We start from the raw sequence: 16218 nt of genomic DNA on the forward strand, positions 1-16218 counted from the left end.
GGTTCCCATAAGTTAATCAGTTTGTGCAAATTGCAAATAAACAAACGTAATGACAATATTTTACGGTACACACACATCAAAGCAAGCTTCTCAGCAAACCTTTCTGTCTGATGATCTGCTTCTGTGTTTCTGTGTTATGAAGATAAAAAGGGTCGGGGGGGGATTGTGCTCTACATTTGGGATTTGTTTATCCCACTGCAATCAGCTGACTTTATTTGCTGCGTTTCTCTCCGTTGCACCGATGAGCCATTTCATCTCTCTTTTTCACACTTCTGAAGCGTTCGGTTACCTCTGAGGTCTCCTCTGCGCGTCTCAGTTTGTCCGATTTATTATCATCTTCTCTGTCGTCTTTCGCTCAAACTAAATTCCCCCTTTCAAGATGATTAATATGTTAATTACATATCTCCGAAGCTGAGATACAGTCATAATTTGAAACGGAAAATGTGAGGAGTGTTTGAGGAGTCCAAGTGGAGATGTGCTCGGTAATTCTGACGTTCATCAAACAGAGATGTGATTAACTGAAACAAATCTTGAATCCAAACATCTACAAATTGAACTGAAATGGGGAGAGAGTGAAGTATCACAAATATACCCCCAAAGATATGTTAAACAAAGAAAGAAACCAAGCTTTTGCTGAGACAACGTGTTGGAATAATCATTGAGCCTCCTCAGCTTGTTAGAATAATAATTGCAGCTCTTTCAAGTCTGTGCTTCCCACACCTGTCTCATCACTTCCCGCAGGATCCGCGAGGCGGCCAAGACCCACAAGCTGGTAGAGCAAGAACTGGCCCACGCCGTCAACGCCACCGCCCTGGTGCTCACGGAGGCCAAACTGTCCACCCCGGAGGTAAGAAGACGCGTTCACATCTTCGGCTATACGCTCGGGGTTCTCGTGTCAGTTCGCGGGCAAGTGACATCACTTCAGGGACTTTTCCCTTCCATGTTACGAGAGGCCCACATTGTTCAACATTAAATTAACGAGACGTCAGATGTAATACGATAATTATGAGAGACCAAACGGGGCAGAGTCACGCGTCACGGGACTGGTTCTGCAGCTTTGAAAGACAAATATTGAGAGGTGAGAGGTGACATCATAAAACAGCAGATAAAAAAAGAAGAATGAGCTCAATCTGAAACATTTATTGGATCTTTTCACAGTTTTATTGTTGTATATGTTCCCTGTTTTTATTAATTCATAAAAATGTCTGATACTCGTATACTTTGAACACTGTAATGTTCAATCAAACATCTTTTTTTATGCCTCCAGGAAGGCCTGGAAGAATATTTATTTTCGAATTTGTCACAAACGTCCAACCTGGACTCAACGATGAACTGATTTATATTTTTTTAATTTTTTTTAACATAACTCTGAAAATGACAATTTTACACAAATGTCTGAAAGGATAAAATGATGATGTAAACATCCTGAGGAGTTGGCGGAGACGTACACCTGCGACGAATGTCAAAAAGCAAAGATGGAACACTAAAACATACCAGTTCTGTTGCACACTACTACAATAAATACAGCCGTAGAAAGAGAAGCACAATAAGCTACTTGTTTAAATCGACATGTGTGTGTGTGTGTGTGTATAATCTGTATCCTTAGCTTCAGGCTGTATTTTGCACATTTTATTGTCGGACATCTTTTGACGATGAAGTGATTCATTTTTATGTTCAGTGTCTGAGTCGCAGCACGGCCGTGGAAATCGTCAACAGCAGTAAAGTCCTCCAGGCCGAGACCAGGATGCTGCTTGATGGAAAACTACTGGTACAGTTCTTCAGTTTCATCCACGCCTGTTGTTGTTCTTTGTTCCACTCGCCTATTGTCTTCCTCTCCACTGTCTCTCTGCCTGAAAGCCAGTCAGGCTCACATTTCAGTTTACATCGTCCGTCTATTGTCTTTGCTCGCTTTGTGTTTGCTATAGCTTTATTTACCTTGTTAAGGAGACTTATCACCGCTCACAATAACCCGTTTGTGCAGAAGAGCAAACATAACTAGAGAAGGTCATTTCTGAAGAGCAAATGCTGCATGTTGAAAAGCTGAATAATACCTAATAATGTATGAAAGATATGGAACATGAAGGTTTGAATGGATTGGTAGGTAAGAGTTGAAAATGCGTGAAAAAGCAGCCGAAGTTGCTTTTTCACGCATTTTACTCTTACCTACCAATCCATTCAAACCTTAAAATGTTCCATATCTTTCATAAAGTAAGGATTTAAAAGTGAGCTTAAGTGTATTGAGAGGGAGTTGAGGTTCCCTTCAAGGTCCATCCCTAGTTTCTTGTTAAGAAACTATGATTGTAAGGGGCTTTTATTTTGAAAAACAAGCTCTTGAGACGGAGCGATAGAAACCGTATTCCTCACTTTTGAAACGTTTACAACGCTCCACTGATTTGTTTGTTTTCCTAAACTTTCTTGCGATGAGAGATACGATTAAATTAAACTGACGGTTAGACACGCATAAATAAAGCCCCAATAGACTTATTTGCATAATATGCAAATTAGTTAAAAAGAATCTGCGACGTGCTCTCACTGTTGACAGAATTATAGGTTGACAGATGTTTGCAAATCTGTGAATTAGCATAATATTCGCAGGTTGTCAAAATGTACATCGTCTTCAGATGGTAGCAGAACAGAGCAGATGTTAGCATTTAGCATTTTCACATTCACAGATGGAAGGTGTTGCTATTGTACGTTTGCATCCATCCATTTATACCACGTATATATATGACCAGGAATGGATTCATTTCACTTTCTCCTCGTCCTCCACAGTCGGACTCTCCGGAGGAGGAGGAACTTCGGACGACCCTGAACAGCCTCAGCGCCGAGCTCCACAAGCTGGACGACATCCACTGGATCTGTCCGCTCATGCAGTGCTCCGAGGAGGTGAGGGGGGGGACCACAGTGTGTCCAACAACCAGCCATGCTGTCGCTCAGCTCCTAACCAGCTGTCTTTTCTCACTGCCCGTCTCAACATGTGGAATATCTCTTTTATTGCTTTTGTGTGCGTTGTTCTTTCTTTTAGGACTCGGTGAGGGTCAACAGTAAGAGCTGCAGCAGTATGAAGCTGAAGATCATCCCCAAGGTGAAGAAGGAGAGAGAGAAGCTCCACAAGCAGAAGTCTAACAGCTCTCTCTCAGGTAAGAGATCCGGACAGAGTCCCACGACGTCAGATATTCCTCACGAGAAGCGTCTTAAAGCTGCATTCTCTCTAGTGTCCAGCAGGGGGCGACTCCTCTGGTTGTATAGAAGTCTAGTCTAAAATGACTCTACTTCTCTCTTGATTTATTCCCTCAGTAAACATTGTAAACATGAGTTTATGGTCTCAATCTCTAGTTTACAGTCTTCTTCAATACAGCATGATGTTCATTTAGTACATTATGGTCCATTTAGAGTCAAACAGACCATAAAGCAGGGGATGATCTAGGGGCGGGGCTACACAGTGATTGACAGGTCTCTACCATATGTATCCTTGTTTTTAACGCTATAATCTAAAACTAAACAACTTGAATACATTTGCAGCATCTCTATCGTCTTTTTTGGGGCATATTGGTTCATATTTATTTATTTATTTATTTATTTATTGTAAACAAACCAAGAGGTCCAGAAATTGTCATTTTCATTTAGTTTGTCTCTCTCTCTCACGCAGGAAATTGGGAAATCAAAGGTGGGGCTGGTGAGGCAGATTCCTCGGGCAATTGAAGTCCTGCATGAGGTGCTTAATACTGCCCCCCCCCTCCTCCCCTCCCCTCCCCCAGACAACCAGGGCTGAGGAGCGCCCCTCCTGTTCTCCTCCCCCTCTAACCGCAATACCTAGTGGCCTGACAGCGGTGTGAGGAAGAAACGGAAAGCCATCTTCCCAACGTTTATGCTACTTCCTCCCTGCTACTTCTATCCCTCCGTTTTGCAGGGAGGATTCTCGTTTCTTCTATTATCTTCTTTTTTTGCGTTTTTCGGAGGGAGGAACCTGGCTTTGCGCCGCTTCACCATTGGCGTCCTGCTTTTGGTTCCGTTTACCTGCTTGAGTTCGGAAGCTGCCGTGGCCGGCAGCGAGTCAAACAAAGGGAGGCGTGGAACAAAAGGGTTCTCACAGACAGTTTTTGTTTGGGTTTTTTTGGACGTAGAAATGTGTTTATGTGGTGCTCTCCTTGCATGTCGAGTGCAGCCATCTTAAGTTGTTACGATGTTTGAATTCTTTTCTCTCTAACTTAAATCGTTTTATTTCTGAACTTACGCCTTTAGACTTTCAAAGAGTATTTATTTCTTGTTGCTACTGCCATGAGAACTGAAACGGCAACAAAATGAACAAACTGAAACATCTCAACCTTATCCTCTACTGACCTGAGGAATATCTTAAATGTTGCAAAAAAAAAAAAATCGTACTGAAGAATGTACTCGTGTGGACTTGTATTAACCTGTGAATAATGTTAAATCATATAAGGTTTCACAAAGGTTCTGCTGTTGTGGTTCTAAAGTGGTTCTTAATTGGCGTGTGTGATCTGAGGCTTTTTACGACGAGTCACTTCATCTGGAATTCAGCCCGACGAAAAAGGATTGTGGGATTTTAAAGTACGGTACGCCGCTCGGTTATTTTCAAGGTCTAAAATGTGACTCGTGAGTCGAGGTTTCAGGAACCATTTTAGAGGTCCGGCACCAGATGAAATGACTCGGCAACTTTTGTTTTACTCTGCCAGTGTATTGTGAAGATGTTTTACAGAAGGAGGAAGCATCAAACGCACATCAACACAACATTGCAGCTACTCAGTATATTACTCCTACTTTGCCATACTCCTGATTGTATATGTAATATAAGAGTACGAGTCAGTGGATATTTGATTTTTGCCTTGTCTGTGGTTAAAAGCTTTTATTATTATTACAAATATATTATATATTTTTTGGTATATCTTATTTTCCCAACAGTAATGTGTGAAGCTGTCCCGGCTTTGCTGCTTCCCCCTTTGACGAACTCCTTTGCCGCTGCACGTACAGTCGAAGCCAGCCGACGCTGTCCGTCGTGTCCCTGCATGCGTTCTCAGCCTTCTTTCGGCCTCGCAGCGTCGGCCGGACGTCGCCTCAAAATAGTGACTTTAGCTCGTCCGCGCCGACCGGCAGCGTTTGTGGCTATTGTTTGGTTTTAACCTGCTTGACCCATCAGATGGTGTGGGTTTCTTATTTAACTGGTAAAAGTCTGCCAATACTTCACTGTGTTGTCCAGACTTCAAGACAGTGATTTGATTCACACCCACAGGTTATAACAAAAACTAACATTTCATATTTCTCCAGTGCGTGAAGTTGGCTTCATCTGCTGCTGTTCGGAAATGGCAAAAAAAATATTGGCGTTTACGAGGCAACTTACTATTCAGGTTTTACAGTAATGTTCTTTAAAGGAATGGTCAGACATTTGCTTACTTTTTTCACCTCTGCGCAGTCAGTAAAGAGACTCCTAGACCAGCTTAAAAAAAAATACAAAACAAGAATTGGACTTGCAGCAAATCCTCTATTAGCAACAGTTAGGCTATATTTTATTAAAATGTGCACATGCATTATGAAGATTTAGTAGGCTAAACATGTCATGAAGCTAACTCCCTACTGATTGGAAAGAGATGAATGTTTTCACGTAGTTCTACTGCAACATGCTCTATAACGCAACGCAGATTCCTTAAATTGTCAGTGTATTACTAGTGAGGTTTTAACTCCTGGACGTAGTGAAGACAAACCGTTCACGAGTCAAAGGTGTCCCATAGATCAGGGTTAAATGCACCACAACAAAGTATGTATTTTCATGCAACTCCACCACTATAATAAAAAAAGAAGGGACAAAACATTAAGACACTTGAACTCGTCAGAGACAAAGTTCCGTTTCTCAAGCTTTAACTTCCACAAACGAGGCTGCAGTCCGCTAAAGGACACATTCTGTGCTTTCCCCCCCGGGTTAGTTCTTGATTTTCCCAGTCGTGAACACGTTAATTGAACTAACCCCAAACTAACTATTGATAGGGCAGAGTTACTGTGAGGCGTCGTAGATGTTCAGCTCTGGTAGGAGTGTGCTACTGTATCCATAGTGTGCCGGCTATACGCTCTACATCTTAGAGGCTTTAGTAGTGTTGTGCCAAGTTTGTACTGAGTTCAGTGAGACATACAAGGAGTGTGTGTGTGTGTGTGTGTGTGTGTGTGTGTGTGTGTGTGTGTGTGTGTGTGTGTGTGTGTGAGAGAGAGAGAGAGAGAGAGCTTCAGATGCGAAAGTTGTTGTATGTCATACATTTCAAAGTTTACTGTATCTTGCCTTGCACTTTACAAAGAAGCAAACTTAACGGGGGGGGGGGGGAGACATTTGTGTGCACGGGTGCGTACGTGTGTTTAAGACTTTTGAGTGTTTACAAGTGTTTTTTTTATTGATAACAAAAATCTTTTATTTATGATAAATGTATGCAGACAAAAAGTGTGTAGATAAAATGTAATATCTAACCAAATGTAAAAGAATGATAAATATATATATATATAGAGATGTATACAAAAATTGTTTATTACATCGGTGGTTGTACAATTACTCCCACAGCAGCTTGAGATCTTGATGTTCTTTCATGTGATTACGTCATTCCACTGCCACAGCAACGTCTTTCTAACAATGCACCGATCGGTACAGAGATGGTACGCTAAACATTTTAAATACGTGTATATAATACATATATATATGTATTATATATACATATATATATATATATATATATATATATATATATATATATATATAAAAGGTTATTTTAAGTCAAATTTACTTTAGTTCTCTAGTGTTGTTACAGACTACTAATGAATCGTTTACATAAACAAGAGATGTCATATTTAACCAACATTTGGGTGAACTTTTTGTGAATAATTTATAAATTCTATTAAGATTATCTATTGAGGAAGTCTACTTTTATGCGTTAATTAGCATCTGTTGTGCTGAAAACAATGTTTTAGTTTGGGGAGTACACATTTGTGGAAGCCATAGTTGTCTGTTCCAAGGATTGTTTGTTTGTTTTTTTTGTTAATTTTTTTACGTGTAATTTTTTTTTCATGCAGCAAAAAAAAGACATTTTTGACTGAAACTCTTCCAGTGAGTTACACGGAGCTGAACCCACAGATTGCAAACACCCCCCACCTTGTTTGTGCAACAGTATTCCATAGAGTTGTGAACGCACCCCCCGGCTGATCTGAACAGCCTACATATTGATCTATTGAGACTGTGTGCGCAACGCTGGAAGCCAGACTTGATGTTGCACGACCATGTACGTTGCGAGGTGTTTTATTGTGTTATCGTGTGCAGTGTGTAACAAAGACAAAGTCAGCGCAACGCTTTGGAGATTAAATGAATTATTGAAGTGTGACGGCAGTGTTCTTTGTTGTTAATGTGTGGATTATTTAACTTTAAAAGAAAAAAAAAAGGTATAGCCACAACGTTCTTTAGTTTAACGGAATTACCTTCAAGGCAAGTTTACCCGGACACGGAACAAATATTTGAAGTAAGTAAAGTAATTCCTAAGTCACTGTTGATCTGTACATTTACCTGCACTTCAGTTTTTGTTTGTCTTTCAGGTGGAGAGAAAAGGCCTCAGTATGCTTCAAACACACAACGTGTCATCCGTCCATGTCTGAAGGTACTCAAAGTAAAATATATAATCTAGTATACAATACCTATAAACAGTCCAGACTGTATAAGCATAGCAATTAAGAGTGAGAGTAAAGGTATGGCTAAAAAAAGCATAATGCTTAAATGTCTGCTAATGTTATGTCCTTTATATACTGTCGGGGAATTCACAACAATGCTTCATAATCTATGAAATCATATCTTTCCACGAGGGTTTTAGTTTAAGAAGTAGGCAACACTTCAATCCTTCAGTTTATCAAATATATTCACATACAAAATCACTACAATTGGAGGTACATAGTTTTCACTGTACAGGAAAGACATGAACAATTGTAATCTGAAAAGTAATTTACTTAATTTATCAGACAAATGGAGAAGAGTAACAAACATAATTGCTTCTGAGGTATAACAAAGAAAATTTATTAAATATTAAATCAAGTACAATGTTGAAGTACTGAACTTAAGTATTGTACTTGAGTGAATGTACTTTTTTTGTTTGTGGTGGAATGTAACTACGTTGTGTAAGTACAAAGCGTCAAATAACTATAATCCAAAACTGTCAACCCATCAAGTAGAGTTTAATTACACTATAATTCGTTTGAAGCATACTGAGGTGGTAAAGACTACGATCTCAATATTTAGTTACATCACTTACTGTATCCTCCATCTGCAAACCCAACCTACACTGTGTTACTCACTGACCAGCTTTACTACGGGCGGAGAAAGATTGATAAAAAAAAGGCTTATGTTAATGAAACACATGAGTGGAAATACAATTTCAGCATGACTCATAAGCTGAAATTCAACTGTTTTGTTTAGAGAGGCAGCTGATAACACCAACGGATACTCAAGTGACTCAATAGACTTTTAAATAAAACAATCATTTAGATTTCTCTGCTTAAATGGCAGAGGACTTAATAGATATTATTATACGATTTATCTGTGTTGATTCTGCCTAACTTTAGAAAGACTCATGAAAAGACAGAAATTTAGATTTGGATTATTTGATTACCTATGAAACCTATGACATTGTTGACTTTTTTCGACATGCTATACTATGACTTTTTGTACTTTTTTCAAAATGCTATACTATGACTTTTTTCAAAATGCTATACTATGACTTTATTTTTTTCATCATGCTATACTGTGACTTTTTTGACTTTTTTCAACATGTTACGCTATGATTGTTTTGAATTTTTCAACATGCTATACTATGACTTTTTTGACTTTTTTCAACATGCTATACTATGCCTTTTTTACTTTTTTCAACATGCTATACTATAATTTTTTTTTACTTTTTTCAACATGCTATACTATAACTTTTTTACTTTTTTCAACATGCTGTACTATGACTGTTTTGACTTTTTTCAACATGCAATACTATGACTGTTATTTACTTTTTTCGACATGCTATTCAATGACTTTTTTTTTAACTTTTTTCAACATGCTATACTATTACTTTTTTTTACCTTTTTCAACATGTTGTACTATGACTTTTATTTACTTTTTTCAACATGCTATACTATGACTTTTTTGACTTTTTTCTACATGCTATACTATGACTTTTTTACTTTTTAAACATGCTATACTATGACTTTTCTTTTACTTTTTTCAACATGTTGGACTATGACTGTTTTGACTTTTTTCGACATGCTATACTAAGTTTTTTTTTACTTTTTTCGACGGGATAATATGACTGTTTTCAACATAATATACTATGACCGTTTTTCACTTTTTTCGACGGGCTATACTATGACCATTTTTGACTTTTTTCGACATGCTATACTATGACCATTTTTCACTTTTTTCGACAGGCTTTACTATGACTGTTTTCGACAGGCTATACTATGACTGTTTTCAACATAATATACTATGACTGTTTTTTGACTTTTTTCGACATGCTATTCTATGACCGTTTTTCAATTTTTTCGACATGCTATACTATGACCGTTTTTCACTTTTTTCGACAGGCTTTACTATGACTGTTTTCAACATAATATACTATGACTGTTTTTTGACTTTTTTCGACATGCTATACTATGACCGTTTTTCAATTTTTTCGACATGCTATACTATGACTGTTTTCAACATAATATACTATGACTGTTTTTTGACTTTTTTCGACATGCTATACTATGACCATTTTTCACTTTTTTCAACAGGCTTTACTATGACTGTTTTCGACAGGCTATACTATGACTGTTTTCAACATAATATACTATGACTGTTTTTTGACTTTTTTCGACATGCTATACTATGACCGTTTTTCAATTTTTTCGACATGCTATACTATGACCGTTTTTCACTTTTTTCAACAGGCTTTACTATGACTGTTTTCGACAGGCTATACTATGACTGTTTTCAACATAATATACTATGACTGTTTTTTGACTTTTTTCGACATGCTATTCTATGACCGTTTTTCAATTTTTTCGACATGCTATACTATGACCGTTTTTCACTTTTTTCGACAGGCTTTACTATGACTGTTTTCAACATAATATACTATGACTGTTTTTTGACTTTTTTCGACATGCTATACTATGACCATTTTTCACTTTTTTTGACATGCTATACTATGGCCGTTTTTCAATTTTTTCGACATGCTATACTATGACCGTTTTTCACTTTTTTCAACAGGCTTTACTATGACTGTTTTCGACAGGCTATACTATGACTGTTTTCAACATAATATACTATGACTGTTTTTTGACTTTTTTTGACATGCTATACTATGACCGTTTTTCAATTTTTTCGACATGCTATACTATGACCGTTTTTCACTTTTTTCGAGAGGCTTTACTGTGACTGTTTTCGACAGGCTATACTATGACTGTTTTCAACATAATATACTATGACTGTTTTTTGACTTTTTTTGACACGCTATACTATGACCGTTTTTCACTTTTTTCAACAGGCTTTACTATGACTGTTTTCGACAGGCTATACTATGACTGTTTTCAACATAATATACTATGACTGTTTTTTGACTTTTTTTGACATGCTATACTATGACCGTTTTTCAATTTTTTCGACATGCTATACTATGACTGTTTTTCACTTTTTTCGACAGGCTTTACTATGACTGTTTTTGACAGGCTATACTATGACTGTTTTTCACTTTTTTCAACAGGCTTTACTATGACTGTTTTCGACAGGCTATACTATGACTGTTTTCAACATAATATACTATGACTGTTTTTTGACTTTTTTTGACATGCTATACTATGACCGTTTTTCACTTTTTGTGACAGGCTTTACTATGACTGTTTTCGACAGGCTATACTATGACTGTTTTCAACAGAATATACTATGACTGTTTTTTGACTTTTTTCGACATGCTATACTATGACCATTTTTCACTTTTTTCGACAGGCTTTACTATGACTGTTTTCAACATAATATACTATGACTGTTTTTTCAATTTTTTCGACATGGTATACTATGACCGTTTTTCACTTTTTTCGACAGGCTTTACTATGACTGTTTTCAACATAATATACTATGACTGTTTTTTGACTTTTTTCAACATAATATACTTTGACTGTTTTTTGACTTTTTTCGACATGCTATACTATGACTGTTTTTCACTTTTTTCGACATGCTTTACTATGACTGTTTTCAACAGGCTATACTCTGACTGTTTTCAACATAATATACTATGACTGTTTTTTCAATTTTTTCGACATAGTATACTATGACCGTTTTTCAATTTTTTCGACATGCTATACTATGACTGTTTTCAACATAATATACTATGACTGTTTTTTGACTTCTTTCGACATGCTATACTATGACCGTTTTTCACTTTTTTCGACAGGCTTTACAATGACTGTTTTCGACAGGCTATACTATGACTTTTTTCAACATAATATACTATGACCGTTTTTTGACTTTTTTCGACATGCTATTCTATGACCGTTTTTCAATTTTTTCGACATGCTATACTATGACCGTTTTTCACTTTTTTCGACAGGCTTTACTATGACTGTTTTCAACATAATATACTATGACTGTTTTTTGACTTTTTTCGACATGCTATACTATGACCATTTTTCACTTTTTTTTACATGCTATACTATGACCGTTTTTCAATTTTTTCGACATGCTATACTATGACCGTTTTTCACTTTTTTCGACAGGCTTTACTATGACTTTTTTCGACATGCTATACTATGACTGTTTTTCACTTTTTTCGACATGCTTTACTATGACTGTTTTCAACAGGCTATACTCTGACTGTTTTCAACATAATATACTATGACTGTTTTTTCAATTTTTTCGACATGGTATACTATGACCGTTTTTCAATTTTTTCGACATGCTATACTATGACTTTTTTCGACATGCTATACTATGACTGTTTTCAACATAATATACTATGACTGTTTTTTGACTTCTTTTGACATGCTATACTATGACCGTTTTTCACTTTTTTCGACAGGCTTTACAATGACTGTTTTCGACAGGCTATACTATGACTTTTTTCAACATAATATACTATGACTGTTTTTTGACTTTTTTCGACATGCTATTTTATGACCGTTTTTCAATTTTTTCGACATGCTATACTATGACCGTTTTTCACTTTTTTCGACAGGCTTTACTATGACTGTTTTCAACATAATATACTATGACTGTTTTTTGACTTTTTTCGACATGCTATACTATGACCATTTTTCACTTTTTGTGACAGGCTTTACTATGACTGTTTTCGACAGGCTATACTATGACTGTTTTCAACAGAATATACTATGACTGTTTTTTGACTTTTTTCGATATGCTATACTATGACCAATTTTCACTTTTTTCGACAGGCTTTACTATGACTGTTTTCGACATGCTATACTATGACCGTTTTTCACTTTTTTCAACAGGCTTTGCTATGACTGTTTTTAACAGGCTGTACTATGACTGTTTTCAACATAATATACTATGACTGTTTTTTGACTTTTTTCAACATAATATACTATGACTGTTTTTTGACTTTTTTCGACATGCTATACTATGACTGTTTTTCACTTTTTTCGACAGGCTTTACTATGACTGTTTTCGACAGGCTATACTCTGACTGTTTTCAACAGAATATACTATGACTGTTTTTTGACTTTTTTCGACATGCTATACTATGACCGTTTTTCAATTTTTTCGACATGCTATACTATGACCGTTTTTCACTTTTTTCGACAGGCTTTACTATGACTGTTTTCGACAGGCTATACTATGATTGTTTTCAACATAGTATACTGTGACTTTTTTTTGACTTTTTTCGACATGCTATACTATGACCATTTTTCACTTTTTTCGACAGGCTTTGCTATGATTGTTTTCGACATGCTATACTATGACTGTTTTCAACATAATATACTATGACTGTTTTCAACATAATATACTACGACTGTTTTTTGACTTTTTTCGACATGCTATACTATGACCGTTTTTCACTTTTTTCAACAGGCTTTACAATGACTGTTTTTGACAGGCTATACTATGACTTTTTTCAACATAATATACTATGACTGTTTTTTGACTTTTTTCGACATGCTATACTATGACCGTTTTTCACTTTTTTCAACAGGCTTTACTATGACTGTTTTTAACAGGCTGTACTATGACTGTTTTCAACATAATATACTATGACTGTTTTCAACATAATATACTATGACTGTTTTTTGACTTTTTTTGACATGCTATACTATGACCGTTTTTCAATTTTTTCGACATGCTATACTATGACCGTTTTTCACTTTTTTCGACAGGCTTTACTATGACTGTTTTCGACAGGCTATACTATGACTGTTTTCAACATAATATACAATGACTGTTTTTTGACTTTTTTTGACATGCTATACTATGACCGTTTTTGACTTTTTCGACATGCTATACTATGACCTTTTTTCAATTTTTTCGACATGCTATACTATGACCGTTTTTCACTTTTTTCGACAGGCTTTACTATGACTGTTTTCGACAGGCTATACTATGACTGTTTTCAACATAATATACTATGACTGTTTTTTGACTTTTTTTGACATGCTATACTATGACCGTTTTTCAATTTTTTCGACATGCTATACTATGACCATTTTTCACTTTTTTCGACAGGCTTTACTATGACTGTTTTCGACAGGCTATACTATGACTGTTTTCAACATAATATACTATGACTGTTTTTTGACTTTTTTTGACATGCTATACTATGACCGTTTTTCACTTTTTGTGACAGGCTTTACTATGACTGTTTTCGACAGGCTATACTATGACTGTTTTCAACAGAATATACTATGACTGTTTTTTGACTTTTTTCGACATGCTATACTATGACCATTTTTCACTTTTTTCGACAGGCTTTACTATGACTGTTTTCAACATAATATACTATGACTGTTTTTTGACTTTTTTCAACATAATATACTTTGACTGTTTTTTGACTTTTTTCGACATGCTATACTATGACTGTTTTTCATTTTTTTCGACATGCTTTACTATGACTGTTTTCAACAGGCTATACTCTGACTGTTTTCAACATAATATACTATGACTGTTTTTTCAATTTTTTCGACATGGTATACTATGACCGTTTTTCAATTTTTTCGACACGCTATACTATGACTTTTTTCGACATGCTATACTATGACTGTTTTCAACATAATATACTATGACTGTTTTTTGACTTCTTTTGACATGCTATACTATGACCGTTTTTCACTTTTTTCGACAGGCTTTACAATGACTGTTTTCGACAGGCTATACTATGACTTTTTTCAACATAATATACTATGACTGTTTTTTGACTTTTTTCGACATGCTATTTTATGACCGTTTTTCAATTTTTTCGACATGCTATACTATGACCGTTTTCAACATAATATACTATGACTGTTTTTTGACTTTTTTCGACATGCTATACTATGACCATTTTTCACTTTTTTTTACATGCTATACTATGACCGTTTTTCAATTTTTTCGACATGCTATACTATGACTGTTTTTCACTTTTTTCGACAGGCTTTACTATGACTGTTTTCGACAGGCTATACTCTGACTGTTTTCAACAGAATATACTATGACTGTTTTTTGACTTTTTTCGACATGCTATACTATGACCGTTTTTCACTTTTTTCGACAGGCTTTACTATGACTGTTTTCGACAGGCTATACTATGATTGTTTTCAACATAGTATACTGTGACTTTTTTTTGACTTTTTTCGACATGCTATACTATGACCATTTTTCACTTTTTTCGACAGGCTTTGCTATGATTGTTTTCGACATGCTATACTATGACTGTTTTCAACATAATATACTATGACTGTTTTCAACATAATATACTACGACTGTTTTTTGACTTTTTTCGACATGCTATACTATGACCGTTTTTCACTTTTTTCAACAGGCTTTACAATGACTGTTTTTGACAGGCTATACTATGACTTTTTTCAACATAATATACTATGACTGTTTTTTGACTTTTTTCGACATGCTATACTATGACCGTTTTTCACTTTTTTCAACAGGCTTTACTATGACTGTTTTTAACAGGCTGTACTATGACTGTTTTCAACATAATATACTATGACTGTTTTTTGACTTTTTTTGACATGCTATACTATGACCGTTTTTCAATTTTTTCGACATGCTATACTATGACCGTTTTTCAATTTTTTCGACATACTATACTATGACCGTTTTTCACTTTTTTCGACAGGCTTTACTATGACTGTTTTCGACAGGCTATACTATGACTGTTTTCAACATAATATACAATGACTGTTTTTTGACTTTTTTTGACATGCTATACTATGACCGTTTTTGACTTTTTTCGACATGCTATACTATGACCGTTTTTCAATTTTTTCGACATGCTATACTATGACCGTTTTTCACTTTTTTCGACAGGCTTTACTATGACTGTTTTCGACAGGCTATACTATGACTGTTTTCAACATAATATACTATGACTGTTTTTTGACTTTTTTTGACATGCTATACTATGACCGTTTTTCAATTTTTTCGACATACTATACTATGACCATTTTTCACTTTTTTCGACAGGCTTTACTATGACTGTTTTTGACAGGCTATACTATGACTGTTTTCAACAGAATATACTATGACTGTTTTTTGACTTTTTTCGATATGCTATACTATGACCATTTTTCACTTTTTTCGACAGGCTTTACTATGACTGTTTTCGACAGGCTATACTATGACTGTTTTCAACATAATATGCTATAACCGTTTTTTGACTTTTTTCGACATGCTATACTATGACCTTTTTTCACTTTTTTCAACAGGCTTTACTATGACTGTTTTTAACAGGCTGTACTATGACTGTTTTCAACATAATATACTATGACTGTTTTTTGACTTTTTTCAACATAATATACTATGACTGTTTTTTGACTTTTTTCGACAGGCTTTACTATGACTGTTTTCGACATGCTATACTATGACTGTTTTCAACATAATATACTATGACTGCTTTTTTACTTTTTTCGACATGCTATACTATGACCATTTTTCACTTTTTGTGACAGGCTTTACTATGACTGTTTTCGACAGGCTATACTATGACTGTTTTCAACAGA

At 35.6% G+C, this 16218-nt stretch overlaps 1 protein-coding gene across 1 annotated transcript in view; it reads left to right on the forward strand.

The window, feature by feature from the left end:
- The window catches only part of si:dkey-172j4.3 (diacylglycerol kinase delta), a 29181-nt gene extending 21814 nt beyond the window's left edge, over positions 1 to 7367 (forward strand). Inside the window, exons 25-29 of the mRNA XM_068713242.1 lie at positions 742 to 847; positions 1679 to 1768; positions 2773 to 2886; positions 3026 to 3140; positions 3650 to 7367. Of these exons, the coding sequence (XP_068569343.1) occupies positions 742 to 847; positions 1679 to 1768; positions 2773 to 2886; positions 3026 to 3140; positions 3650 to 3702 (478 nt within the window). The 3' untranslated portion in view covers positions 3703 to 7367. The remainder of the gene's footprint in view (positions 1 to 741; positions 848 to 1678; positions 1769 to 2772; positions 2887 to 3025; positions 3141 to 3649) is intronic.
- The last annotated feature ends 8851 nt before the right edge of the window (positions 7368 to 16218 follow it).

Source organism: Cebidichthys violaceus, unplaced genomic scaffold (genome assembly GCF_023349555.1).
Source record: "Cebidichthys violaceus isolate CVI_PGR_0920_01 unplaced genomic scaffold, fCebVio1.0.p SCAF_19, whole genome shotgun sequence".
NCBI classification, from domain to species: Eukaryota; Metazoa; Chordata; class Actinopteri; order Perciformes; family Stichaeidae; genus Cebidichthys; species Cebidichthys violaceus.